The sequence below is a fragment of the Brassica oleracea genome, chromosome C3 (genome assembly GCF_000695525.1).
Source record: "Brassica oleracea var. oleracea cultivar TO1000 chromosome C3, BOL, whole genome shotgun sequence".
Lineage (NCBI taxonomy): Eukaryota > Viridiplantae > Streptophyta > Magnoliopsida > Brassicales > Brassicaceae > Brassica > Brassica oleracea.
The window spans coordinates 33,167,905-33,182,189 of NC_027750.1; the positions used below are offsets into that span (position 1 = coordinate 33,167,905).

At 29.4% G+C, this 14,285-nt stretch overlaps 1 protein-coding gene across 1 annotated transcript; it reads right to left on the bottom strand.

The window, feature by feature from the left end:
- Positions 1-1,433: 1,433 nt before the first annotated feature.
- On the bottom strand, positions 1,434-2,248 carry LOC106332813 (auxin-induced protein 15A-like). The gene has a single exon (XM_013771304.1). It carries the CDS (start codon positions 2,103-2,105, stop codon positions 1,779-1,781), a length of 327 nt encoding a protein of 108 aa, XP_013626758.1. The 5' UTR covers positions 2,106-2,248; the 3' UTR covers positions 1,434-1,778.
- Between the last annotated feature and the right edge of the window lie 12,037 nt (positions 2,249-14,285).

The window sequence follows — 14,285 nt, forward strand, 5'->3', positions numbered from 1 at the left end:
ATTTATTTTAATAGCTTAAAATTAAACAAATATAATTATAATACACAGTTATTTTTATCAAATCTTTATTGTTCAAAATCATTAATTCTTATATATACTTTAGCCACATTAGGCAATTCTGTAATCTTATTTGAGGAAATAATGAAGCATATTTAATAATGTATTTATTGTGGTTTAATAAAAAGCTTATTATATATTTAGATGGACCAACCTATTTCTCTAAAGATTCTAAAAATCATTCTAGTGTTGACATGTGGCTACAAACAAATGTTGCAATGCTTCTCAAATAATATATAGGGGATATTAAATCAAATGTTTTAGGTAGTAGTATTTAGCTATTCATAGTAAAATACTTCGGTATTCATATGCGAGTCTGTCTTATGCGTTATGCCTCGAAACAGGCCAGTCCGTGCTATAAGGCAAGTGAAGCATTAGGTTTAGGCACATAAAATATAAGCAAAATATATAGGCCACATTTTCTAAAATTTGATGTAGCTTAAATGGTTTTAGAAAGGAAATTTGAGGTTTCTTTACCTCATGTTCAAGGCTTCCAACCAGTTCCCAACCAATCTGTACACTAACTTTTTCATTTACAATTTTTCAGTTAACTATATGGGCCAAATTACTTTGGCATGCTTTTTAAACCTCAGAAAAGTTTTTTTTGGGTGTAACCTCAGAAAAGTTTGGGACGGCACTGCCTCAAAATATACATATATGGAGTGAATCCAGTGATCATGAAATTAGTTTACAATAAAAAAAGTGGATTCAAAATTAACTTTCCATAACACCAACCTATGCTTGAATATGTATACCTAAAGGTTTGCTAGCTTTCGGTTTGACATAATCTTTGTTCTATAGAAATGTTATGTATAGAGAGAGACGGCTAATTTTAGTCATATAGTACTTTGTGATCTGTTTAACCATTGTCTTAGGAGAAGTATGATTCTAAGATTTCTAAAGTAAAAAAAGATTAAAAACAAAAAGAAGAGTATTCTATTTTAAACCCAAAAAAACATTTTAAAATCCCTTTTCTTTATCAAACATTTTAAAATCCCTTATTGCCCAAGAAGTTGAGGCACGCTAAGAGCAATTCCAACGGGAATCTTTAGCAAAAAAATCTTTAGCAAAAAAATATTATAATAATATGCAGGGTCCACGAAATTTAAGAGTTTGTGTCAAATTAATCCTTAGCTAAGGATCAGACATGTTACTGTGCGCGGGTCCCACCGCCACGTGGGATTCCGCGATTGGTTCAATCCTTTTCTTTTTTTTTAGCTAAAAAAAATATAAAAATAATAAAATAATTTAAAAATCTTACCTCGGTTATCAAGCCAAGAATAACAGCGTTGCGGATGGTCTAAGAAACTAGAGAATAGATATATTTGCTATTTATTAGGTTTTTATTGGATGTATTATGTAGAGCATACTGGTCATCAAAGATAATAATTAACGTCTCTCGCAGATTTAGTAATAAACAAATACCCGTGAGGAAAATATTACAAGCTTTCTTCAGAGATTTAAACCCAAAAATTTCCATCTCGTGGGTTTTTTTGGCTAGACGAGTCAAACTGGACCCAAAAAATACCCAAGATGAGCTTAAAAATATGACAAAAGAAACAGAGAAAATATAGGAAATACATCAAACTAAAGAAAAGAGAGAGGATGTTCAAAAAAAGAGAAGCTACAAAAAATAAAATAAAAAAACTTCATCTTTAACCATCTCCATCTCTATCTCCTTCAGCTTACTTGTTCTTCGTCTTGTTGAAAATACATAGTTCTCATCGGATCACGGAAGTCAGATCTTGAAAGAAGAGTTCATCACAAGGAATGGTGAGACCCATGTCGTGATCAAAACCAAACTCTTCCTCAGCTCTTCTAAGGAGACATTGGAAGTCAAGATTGGTCAAAAAAGATATAGGAACTATGTATCTGCTCCTATTTTTTCCTACATAGACAGGGAAGTGTCCCTTTGGTACATCAAGTGGGAGATCATACTCTTCATATCCTCCTCCTCCGTTCTTCTTTCCCAAGCTCGAACATCTCTTCAGAATATGCCTAAGCATTGTTGTTTGAGAAAGTTTTGTAGATTTCTTGGGGATGGCCATTTTCTTGTGTTTTGAGTGAATTGAAGAGAAAAGCTTTTTGTTGTGTTTGTAGAGGGGGAAGTTGGTGGATAATATTGAGGGGTGAGGTGTAAATATTTATAATGACATGCATGTGTTGTATATTTCTATGTGTCTGAGAGAGAGGTGAGAAATATGTGTAGAAGCCACGCACACAATGGCACTAAAAACATTAGACGTTAGAGCCATTTCATGGTTGGTCCTATTATGACACTGTGGTCCCCTCGATATCCACCTAGCTCATAACAAGATGGCCCATAAACTGCTATCTGGATTTAAATTTTAGTCTAATATGTATTAGAAAGTTTGAAACATACACAACTTTTAGGCTCTTAAAGATGGATTTCGAATGATTTCAATATTAATGATAAAATTGTTGTATATCACCATTTACAACTATGTAACAATGAACAAAAAGCTAAAACTCAAACAGATGTCTGCATAAAAGTAAAATAAACTCTTTCATATTTTTTTTAACTGTGTAAATGGTGATTAACAACAGTGTAACCAATCGACGAGATTGCCAGTGTTGGGATGTAGTCAAAGCCATCCTCATTTGTACTGTTCATGTCCGCACTATTGATCGGATGGCGTAATACTAACCAAGGCTTTTAGCCATTTGGGACATCTACGACCCTACTCCAAAACTCACTCTAAATTCCATTTTGCAGTAAAATCATCTCTAACTCTATTCCAAAACTCACTCCAAAATAGAGTAAGATATGATTACTCCAAATATGGAGTAAACCAACTCACTACTCTAAAATGGAGTTGAACTTTTTTTATTTATAAAATAGTCTTCTATATTTAAATATTTTCATTTTTAATTAAATATTATTATAAATAAATAAATAAATATTATTTTACTATATATATTATAAAAATTACTGTTAATATTTCTTAATTATATAAATATCCATCTAATGAACTATTTTATGCAACAAAATATATATAATATAAACCATAAAAGACCATAAATATAAAAAATAAAAGATAAGCACCATACAAAAAATATATAGTATAAAACATAAAGATCATACATATGAAAATAGACTATTTTGCAAATAGTATAAATGAAAGGTGATATTACTAATTTTTTAATAAACATAAAACATAATATATTAAAAATATTCTATTTTGGAGTAAGAAATGAAGTAATACATTAGAGCAAAATTCAACTTTATTTTGGAGTAGAAAATAAAGTAATATATTGGAGATGCTCTTAGTCTCCCTTAGTTTGAAGTTTTGTCATCTAAGTTGGGTTTGGAATTTTCATTTCCAACTTTATTTTATTTTTTTGAAAACATTTTTCACTTCCAACTTGAAGGGAAATATTAGAAAAAGGAATCCTATTAAAGCCTTGATAAGTTATACTAAAGTCCTTATAGCATTAGGTTTATATTTTCATGTGATGTATATAAATAAGTGTTCTCTTTTGATGTCAACACGAGTTAATAATTTATTGCCCATTTTTCAAAAAAAAAGAAAAGTTAATAGTTTACAATATCAAACGGTGTCCTTAAAAATGTTACCTGTAAATTAAAAAATATAATTTAATTATAAATTTGTTAATTTTTTTAATAAATATAATCATAAAATTAAGGTTAAAACAAAAATATTATACAAAAAACGCTTTTTATACAAAACGTAAAAATTGATTGTTCAAGATAATGTTGTCAGAAGTTTTACACTAACCGCTATACAATCTTAACATAAACATGAGTCGTATGCTAAGCCGAACTCTGCGTTTCGAGTGCCTGGCATGTAAGCTTCAAATCATGAGTTATTTGCTGGTTATCTGCTACTTACTGATGTGAATAATGAGTTGCTCTAATAAAAGTAAAGTAAATTTTTTATTAACAAATGTTTACTCGAAGAAGCATTTTAATTTTGTACGAAATATTATTATTATTATTATTATTTTACTGGAATATTATTTTCTACAAATAAATGAATTTGCTCCAGAGATATAACATATTTGAAAGAACATTTCAAAATGAGTCAATGCGTGTCCCTGTCTACCTGCAGAGCAGAGGTGTCGTTAAAGAGCGTTAATCACGGACTTTGGAAATAGCAAATGTACTGAAGAGTACAAACCAGGGCAGGATTTGTGGTTAGGACTTAGGAAGAGCTTGTGACACTTCCAAACAAAAATTATTTTCTTTTATTATTCTTATTCTTTTAAATTTTCTTTCTGCAAACACCAACCATGTGCGCTCCTCTCCATTTTTGCTATTTTTTCTCAAAGCTCTGAATCTGAGTTCCTCTTTTCCAACAGCTTTCAATTATTCCCCAAATTTCAGCTCTTTAACTGGTACAGTAGTTTTGATTATATCGTGAACTCTCTAAAATGAGTGGCTATAGGGATCTTATTTTTGGTAATAGTGTATATGTGGATAAAAAACGGGAAACATGTAGGACCAGTCGATGACTCTTGAACTTGACGTGGTGAGGCTACGAACGGTTATGTCGGACCATTACACTCCAATTAATTATTGTTAATGTAGCTGTATCGTGTTGCTTAAAAAAAATGTAGCTATATCGTAATTTGCACTGAAGAGAAATAAGTGTAAAATATAAAAATGTAAAAATGTAGATGCAAGTGTTAGTTTCACACTTTCATTAACACTTTTAAAAAGAGAATATTTCCTTAAATGTAAGTAACAATGTATTTTTTCTAGTCTCTTAAGATTCAAACCAAATTAACAAAATATGAAAAGACTCGAAACAAAATTTTAATAATATTACTTCGTGGTTTTATGAAACATATTTTTTAAGGTCAAGATCGCTTCGATAACATGCTAAACCACCAACTCTGATAATCCACTAAGGCACCAAAAAGGATGATTTCATATTTATAAAAATATTTATATTTATTAAAACTAATTTTGTATTTATAAAACATTTTTTGATTTATAAACATTATTTTATTATTTTTTGTATTTATAAAAGGATGATTTCATATTTATAAAAATATTTATATTTATTAAAACTAATTTTGTATTTATAAAACATTTTTTGATTTATAAACATTATTTTATTATTTTTTGTATTTATAAAAGGATGATTTCATATTTATAAAAATATTTATATTTATTAAAACTAATTTTGTATTTATAAAACATTTTTTGATTTATAAACATTATTTTATTATTTTTTGTATTTATAAAAGGATGATTTCATATTTATAAAAATATTTATATTTATTAAAACTAATTTTGTATTTATAAAACATTTTTTGATTTATAAACATTATTTTATTATTTTTTGTATTTATAAAAGGATGATTTCATATTTATAAAAATATTTATATTTATTAAAACTAATTTTGTATTTATAAAACATTTTTTGATTTATAAACATTATTTTATTATTTTTTGTATTTATAAAAGGATGATTTCATATTTATAAAAATATTTATATTTATTAAAACTAATTTTGTATTTATAAAACATTTTTTGATTTATAAACATTATTTTATTATTTTTTGTATTTATAAAAGGATGATTTCATATTTATAAAAATATTTATATTTATTAAAACTAATTTTGTATTTATAAAACATTTTTTGATTTATAAACATTATTTTATTATTTTTTGTATTTATAAAAGGATGATTTCATATTTATAAAAATATTTATATTTATTAAAACTAATTTTGTATTTATAAAACATTTTTTGATTTATAAACATTATTTTATTATTTTTTGTATTTATAAAAACTATTTTGTATTTATAAAAAGATGATTTCATATCTATAAAAATATTTATATTTATTAAAACTAATTTTGTATTTATAAAACATTTTTTTTATTTATAAACACTATTTTATTATTTTTTGTATTTATAAAAACTATTTTGTATTTATAAAAAGATGATTTCATATCTATAAAAATATTTATATTTATTAAAACTAATTTTGTATTTATAAAACATTTTTTTTATTTATAAACACTATTTTATTATTTTTTGTATTTATAAAAACTATTTTTAAATATACAAAACGTTCTTTGTATATAAATTCGTTTTTTGGATTTATAAAAGATGATTTCATATTTATAAAAATATTTATATTTATTAAAACTAATTTTGTATTTATAAAACATTTTTTTTATTTATAAACACTATTTTATTATTTTTTGTATTTATAAAAACTATTTTTAAATATACAAAACGTTCTTTGTATATAAATTCGTTTTTTGGATTTATAAAAGATGATTTCATATTTTAAAATTAATTTTGTATTTATAAAACATTTTTTTTATTTATAAACACTATTTTATTATTTTTTGTATTTATAAAAACTATTTTTAAATATACAAAACGTTCTTTGTATATAAATTCGTTTTTTGGATTTATAAAAGATGATTTCATATTTTAAAATTAATTTTGTATTTATAAAACATTTTTTTTATTTATAAACACTATTTTATTATTTTTTGTATTTATAAAAACTATTTTTAAATATACAAAACGTTCTTTGTATATAAATTCGTTTTTTGGATTTATAAAAGATGATTTCATATTTTAAAATTAATTTTGTATTTATAAAACATTTTTTTTATTTATAAACACTATTTTATTATTTTTTGTATTTATAAAAACTATTTTTAAATATACAAAACGTTCTTTGTATATAAATTCGTTTTTTGGATTTATAAAAGATGATTTCATATTTTAAAATTAATTTTGTATTTATAAAACATTTTTTTTATTTATAAACACTATTTTATTATTTTTTGTATTTATAAAAACTATTTTTAAATATACAAAACGTTCTTTGTATATAAATTCGTTTTTTGGATTTATAAAAGATGATTTCATATTTTAAAATTAATTTTGTATTTATAAAACATTTTTTTTATTTATAAAAACTATTTTATTATTTTTTGTATTTTAAATATGTTTTCTATTTCAATTTTAATTTTATATTTTCGAATTTCAATTTAAAAAAATAAATTTATAATTTTTTTTTTAATTTTGGAAATATTCCGAGGAAGTTTATCCGTCGGAATATTCCGACGACATCTTCCTCGGAATATTCCGAGGAATTTCCGACGAACTTGTGGTCTTATGAATTTCTTCGGAAATTCATTTCCTTGGAATTTCGTCGGAAATTTCCTAGGGATTTCCGAGGAAAGATGAATTTCCGAAGAGTTATTTCCGAGGACTTTTTTCGTCGGTATGTCGTCGGAATAGCGTTATTCCGACGACATACCGACGATTTTTTCTTTCAGTATGCCACTGTTTTCTTGTAGTGCAAGTGCTTGTATAAAACCTGCTTTCAATTAAAAGCATGTAGTATGTATATGATAATGTTGGTTTCAATAAAGCATCAATTAAAAGCATAGTCTTTTAAACGAAAGAAAAAACTCCGGAGAAATAGACCCTAATTTCCATAATCAGAGGAGATGATTTGGTCAAAAAGCGATGTGATGAGCGGTTTGAGAGTAGGAAATTGTCACTATCTGAAACAAGCATTTTGTCTTTTAATAATTCTATCTGCATTTCTCTTGGGAACTATGGCCCCATGTGTTTAGGAAAGCCACCTATGTCTCTTAGCTCAACTTTTGTCGTTATATACTTTTCTTGTATAACACAGAAATCAAATCGATGGGTGATTAGGAAGATTGCACACTTAATAATTTAGTTTGTTCCACTGACTTATTCACAAACTTTCATTTTGGGGGCCTAAAATACGAGCTGATTTGACAGATATGTATTATTAACCCATAAAACTGTAGGAAAATTTTCCCAAATTTTGTTAATTTTAAAAGGTTACGCTATAATATATAATGTTCTCGGACATTTTTTCAAGTATAACCGGAACATTTCCTGTAAAATTGTTTTGTATTAAAAATTACAACTTAAAAAATTTGTAGAAAATAATAGTTGGAAAATATTACAAGATATGTTTAACATGTTGCAAGTAAACTCGGCCAGACGTGATCTTCGTAGGACGGCTCAGGTAATACAGTTAGGCATATATCTTTATAAGGCAGATAATATTGTCGGTTGTCGGATCGTCTATGTAATATTTCTCATAATTGTAATATCATAATAAATCAACGTTAAAAAAAAAAATTCTCATTATTGTAATATCATAATAAATCAGCCTTAAAAAAAAAGATTTCTTCTATGTAAACAAAAAAAAAAGATGACTTTTGACAAACATATGAAAATTTGACTCAAAAAGCAAGGATGAGGTGAAAAGGAATTGAGAAAAACAAAATTAAATCGTTTTTAACTTTTTATTTTTAATAACTCATGAGCTTTTATAAGAACTAGATCTCTTTCTTCGGTAACCGCAAATAGTTTGTATTATATTTTATTTTTAATTACGTAAAAATGTGAAATCGGTTTTCATAGATAAAGCTGAGATGTTTGACATTGCATTGATAAGTTTAGTTTAAAAATGGATTGGATCTGAGGAATATAATGTAATTGAAACAAGAAGACATAATAATTAAAAGAGTCCAACGTTGTGCTTTAAAAAAATATGTTAATGCTTCCTTATAGATCGATTGAGTGCATTACAGTATTCTTTAACAAAATTTGATGGTTTTGTATGACAATAACGTTAGTTGCTATGAATTGCGAAGGAAAAAGGGGATTTCGCCGAGGAAATCCACTATCGCCCTATTATTTTTGTCATTGCTATGAATTACTTTTCCTTAATGCTAAACAACGAGGTCTCAGAAGGCTCCTTTTCTATGATGCACCGGGACGGATACGGGGATAGAAACGAGGACGGAAGCGGAAACGGGAAACGAGAAAATTTAAAAATTATGGGTACGGGTACGGTAAATATATACTAGTAAAAAATATAAAATATTTATAAGAAAATAAATTTATATAGTGAATCTAACATAATTAAAATATAATTTACTATAATATGTCTATTTTGCCAACTAAAATTAGAAGCAAGATAACAGTGACAGTTAAAAAACAATTGCACAAGCATTATGTCTCGTGAAAACTAGTCTTACTCATAGCTATGTTCTCTAACCGTCCCCAAGCCGTACCAGTGCTGTCCCCGTGAAGTACCCGTCCCTGAAACGTTTCCGGTACCGGTACGGCACCTAAATAGACGTCCCCGTGCTACATAGCTCCTTTTCCTATCACTATCAGTGCACTAAAACCAAATTGACTCATCTTTGTTTTGCAGAGGATTTGCTAATCTTCTCTATCGTCGCTACAAACTGTCCTGCAGATCTTAAAAGAGTTTGAGTTAAGATCAGGACTAGCGGTTAGCATGAAAAAATCTTGCTTCTTTTTCTCTGGTCTCTCAACCTTGGAAATAGAAACAATTTAGGTATTTATGGGAATGCCATCAGAGTCTTTACCTATCCGCTACCTAGGGGTTTCTCTTTGCACTAAAAAGCTTACACTTCAAAACTGTGAACCTCTCATTGTTCAAGTGAAGAATTGCTTTACCTCTATCTTTTGCGGGAAGACTTCTCCTAATCAAAACTGTGATTGCTGGCATCACCACCTTTTGGTCTTCTGTTTTTATCCTTTATAAGGCTTGCATTTCAATGATCAACTCTCTGTGCGGTTGTTTCTTCTGGAAAGGTAACCTGGAAGGTCATGCATCAGTTAGGGTGGCATGGTCTGAGGTAACTAAAACAAAACAAGAAGGATGATTGGGGTTACGTGACCTACTGTGCTGGAACAAAGCTGCTTGTCTTAAATTCAGCTGGCTCATTTTTTTTCGGGAAGGATCGATTTGGGTTGCTTTGTTCCGAGCAGAGATCCTAAAAGATGATATCAGTAACTTCTGGACAGTGAACCCAAATCATTCTATGTTCTGGATGACGCGGATATTGTTGAAGCTAAGGAAAACAATTTACCCATGGATTCAACTAAGAGTAGGTAACATAACTAAAACTCGGTTTTGGTCCGACAACTGGTCTCTATTTGGGAACTTGGCTAACTATCTCTCAGCTACTAAGACTTCGCATCTTGGCATCCCTTGGAAAGCTTCTCTTACATCTCGCTATGTGAATGGCTCAACCTCCTGTGAGATCAGAAAATCAAGTAAATATCGCAACCTACTTAACTATAATTGAACTGCTTGATCAAGCTGATTACTATGAGTGGAGAGTTGGTAACAACCCTCCCCTCTGTTACTCAACATCGGAAGTATACAAAGAGATTAGGGTTTCTCACCTTAAAGTATCTTGGTTTCTATCGGTATGGATTAAAAGAGGAATTCCGAGACACTGCTTCCTCGCTGGGCTTTTTGTCTTGAACAGATGTCCCATTCGAGACAGGCTCCATAGTTGGGGTTTCCAAACACCTACTACTTGCCTCTTCTGTAACTCGGTGGATGAAACCAGAGACCACTTGCTCTTCACATGCCCCTTCAGCTTCAGTGTTTGGACTGCAACAACTTCTCAATGCTTGATGACTGCTGTCCCTGACTGGAACTCAACGCTACTTTGCATGCAGACTCTCCCACAAAAAAAGCTATGGTTTTCAACTCTCCCTTTGATGCTGGCAGGCGACAATCTACCTGGTCTGGACTGAGAGGAACACACGACTCCACATACAAATTATCTGATCCAAAGATTCCTTGATTAGGCAACTTGACCACTTGTTTCGAAACAAGATCTCCTCAATCAGGCCCTCAAACCCACATCTTTCCTCTTCCCTGATGCAGTTATGGCTGTCCACATCGTAACTTTCGTCGATGATCAACTTTCCCGATCCCCTACTATTCTATTGACTGGATTAGTCACTTGGGTTCTGAATTATGGATTTCTTTGTGTCATATGTATTGGGCTAGGCCTGTCTAACTAAAATCTCGGCTTGTAAAACATTTCATTTTCTTTTGCATTTATACAAGAAAGTCATGTTAAAAAAACCCCGTTAATTGGGCCTTTTGATGAGGTTAACTTTGTGCACATACACCATGCTATTTATTACCCGGTTTTCTTTCTTTAGTTTGATAAACTTGAAATTTTCTTTTGCATTTATATAAGAAAGTCATGTTACAAAAAAAAAAAAACTGGTAAAGGTTCTTAAAAGAGGGTTTTAAGAATCTTTATTTATGGGTTTCCACAATAATTGTGGATTCCACAATTATTTATACATATATAATATATACATACATATATATACATATAATATATATATTAAGAAATCCAATGGGAAGAACATAATACAAGTATTAAGAAATCCAATGGGAATAAACCCAATTGGAGATAGTCTTAGCTGTGCCCACATGCACCATGCTACTTATTACCCGATTTTCTTTCTTTAGTTTGATAAACTTCTTAATGTGTGTATATCGCCCGTACACTTTTGTAGCTTCTAGAAATGCCAAATACCAAATCGAACCTATCTCTCCTCTCTAACTAGTACTCCCTCTGTTTTTTAAAGATGGATGTTCTAGAAAAATATTTTGTTTCCAAAAGATGTATTTTTCATGTTTTCAAAGCATATTTTGTCAACTAATAATGAAAAATTGTGTGTTTCAAAAATATTAATTACATTTCTTTTAATCCTATTGGTTTAAAAATATAAGAAATATAAAGTTACAAAAAACTATGCATTAATAACTAAGTTTTAATATGGTTTCTTAATAAGTCTGAAAATCCTAGAACATTCATCTTTAAAAAACAGAGAGAGTAGTAAATAGTACTAAATACTAAATTTACTAATCTTTTTTTTTTTGGATCAACCTAAATACAGTAATCTATTGATGTCAAAACTGGGAAAAAGAAGAAGAAAAAGCTGGTGTACGCCCACGGTTTTGGGACATCTATATATTGCAAGGTGTATACTATATGTATTTTGTTTATAAAATATAGTTTTTCTTTTGTAAAAGTATAAAATATAGTTACGCTGCACGTTCATGATGTCATACTATCAATATTCATCAATTATCTGGTCCAAAAAAATTGAAACTTATTAGTTATGTCATCGTCTGATAAATAATACACATCACTAGCAATTTACTAGAAAATATTCAGTTTTTCTTGAAACGTCCCACTTCCGAATTCCGTGAAACGCACCATGGATAAACGCCTACACCAATCCTGGACAATCATGAGGTCATGCACACTGTTTACATACCCTAGAGTCGAACTCGAAGCTACAAAAAAATTGTGTTATGTTGAATATGGAAGATGAGTGTATGATAGTATAGTCATCACTACAAGAAAACTAGTTTGTTGCAAGGGAAGAAAGTCTCGCAATTCTCTTGCAAATTGCGATTTGCAAGGAAATTGCGATGTAAATATTTTCTGTCGCAAATCCGTTCTCGCAAATAAAAAACACTCGCAATTCCCTTGCAAATTTGCGAGGGAAAACGTTTCCACGCAAATTTGCAACGGAAGCCGGTTCCTCGCAAATTTGCGACGGAAAAGGGTTCATTGCAAATTGCGATGGAAAATGGTTCCTCGCAAATTTGCAATAGATTTATGAAACACAGTTTCCTCGCAAATGTTTTGAAAAATATTTTTAAAAATATATAATTTTCACTATTTTTGACATTATTAAAAATTTAAAAATTATAAATCACAAAATACAATGGAAATATATAATACATTGATTTTTTTTTACAAAATAATTGAATTTGGTTTACAAATAAAAGTTTGGTTTACAATTAAATCCGGTTGACAAACTAAACCAGAATTAAAAAAAGAAGAAGAAGTAAAACCAGAAAAAATACTAAACCTAATCTTCAAGCTTCAAGCCGCCTCCTCGGCCTAACCGGATCTCACAGCGCCGCTCTGTCACACCATCGCCGCACCACCAACTGCTTTTGCACCACCAACGGCTTTTGCACCACCAACGCACCACCCTTAACCGGAGACACTCTCTGTCACACCACTGCTTCTCTTTCCTGTTTCATCACTGCTGCTTCTCAGATCTGAAAAAAAAAACAAAACCAATTACAAATATATAAGAAGATGAAGAGAACGAGAGAACAGAGATAAGAGGAAGGCGAAGTGGGTTGACCTGTGATGGTGCTGAGTAGGTGAAGCTAACAGAGAGCTTGACCGAGACGAGTGTGCCGCGCCTCCACCTCCGCTTCAGCGCCTCCTTCGCCACAGCTCCTGCGCTTCACTGTCGTCGTTTTCCTCCAAGCCATGAGCTTCGTTTTTGTCTTCTTCCACCCAAACTTCATGTTCATGTAGGGACAAAGAAGAAGAAGACACAAGTGATGAGAGATTGAGAGATAAACAATGTAGATAAAGAAGAAGACACAAGTGATGATAGATTGAGCTTGGTTTTACCAATTTCGTCCAGAGATTGAGAGAAGCTATGGAGAGATTGAGAGGATTAAGATGAGAGATCGAGAGGAGAGAAGAAAAACAGATGAAAATGAAGATATGGTCCATTCGATTAAAGTGTAATCCAATGGACAGGAATGAATATTTGTCAATCCTTGTGTGAAAGTAGTAGCCAATGAGATTTTTTACAAATTTGTTTTTATTTTTTTGTTGTCATAACGTATGACAAGGGAGCGCATAGATAGGTCACAAAATGTTGTCAAGTCCCTTTCATAGTTTAGGATTATATAAATGGTTTTGTTGTTTATGATTTGCTTTCAATATAATTGCAACTTAAATATATTAGAATTTGGGTTTGATAATTAAAAGTTTAAAGTTGAAAGATTATATTTATGATTAAAGGTTTGGAGTTAAGAAAATACGAAATGAGGTATATATTTAAAGTATGAGTTTAATTTTTTTTAAACTAATTTGAAAATATAAACTTGAAAAGTTCTAAATTTAAATTAGTAGTTTATGTTTAAGTTTTGTTGATTAAATTTGAAAATGTTTAATTTGGTTTTTTGGATTTTATGATTGGGAGTATAAGGTTTACGGTTATAAGTGTATGGTTTGGAATATAGTGTGTGAAGTATAAATTTAGGTTTTAGAACTAAATTAAAAGAAATATTTAATTTTAAAGTTAAATTTAAGATTTGTTCTTTAACTTTGAAAATATTAGATTTAGTGTCTAGATTAGTGATTTGGGGTGTAGAGTTTATACATAGATTTTAGGGTTTGAGATATAGTGTTTGAGTTAAGATTAGTGATTTTGTTTTTGTGTTGTTTAGTGTTTTTTATTTATTTTTGAAATGTATAATGTAAAATTTTAAATTTGGTATATAGTTTGAGATATTATATATATATATATATATAT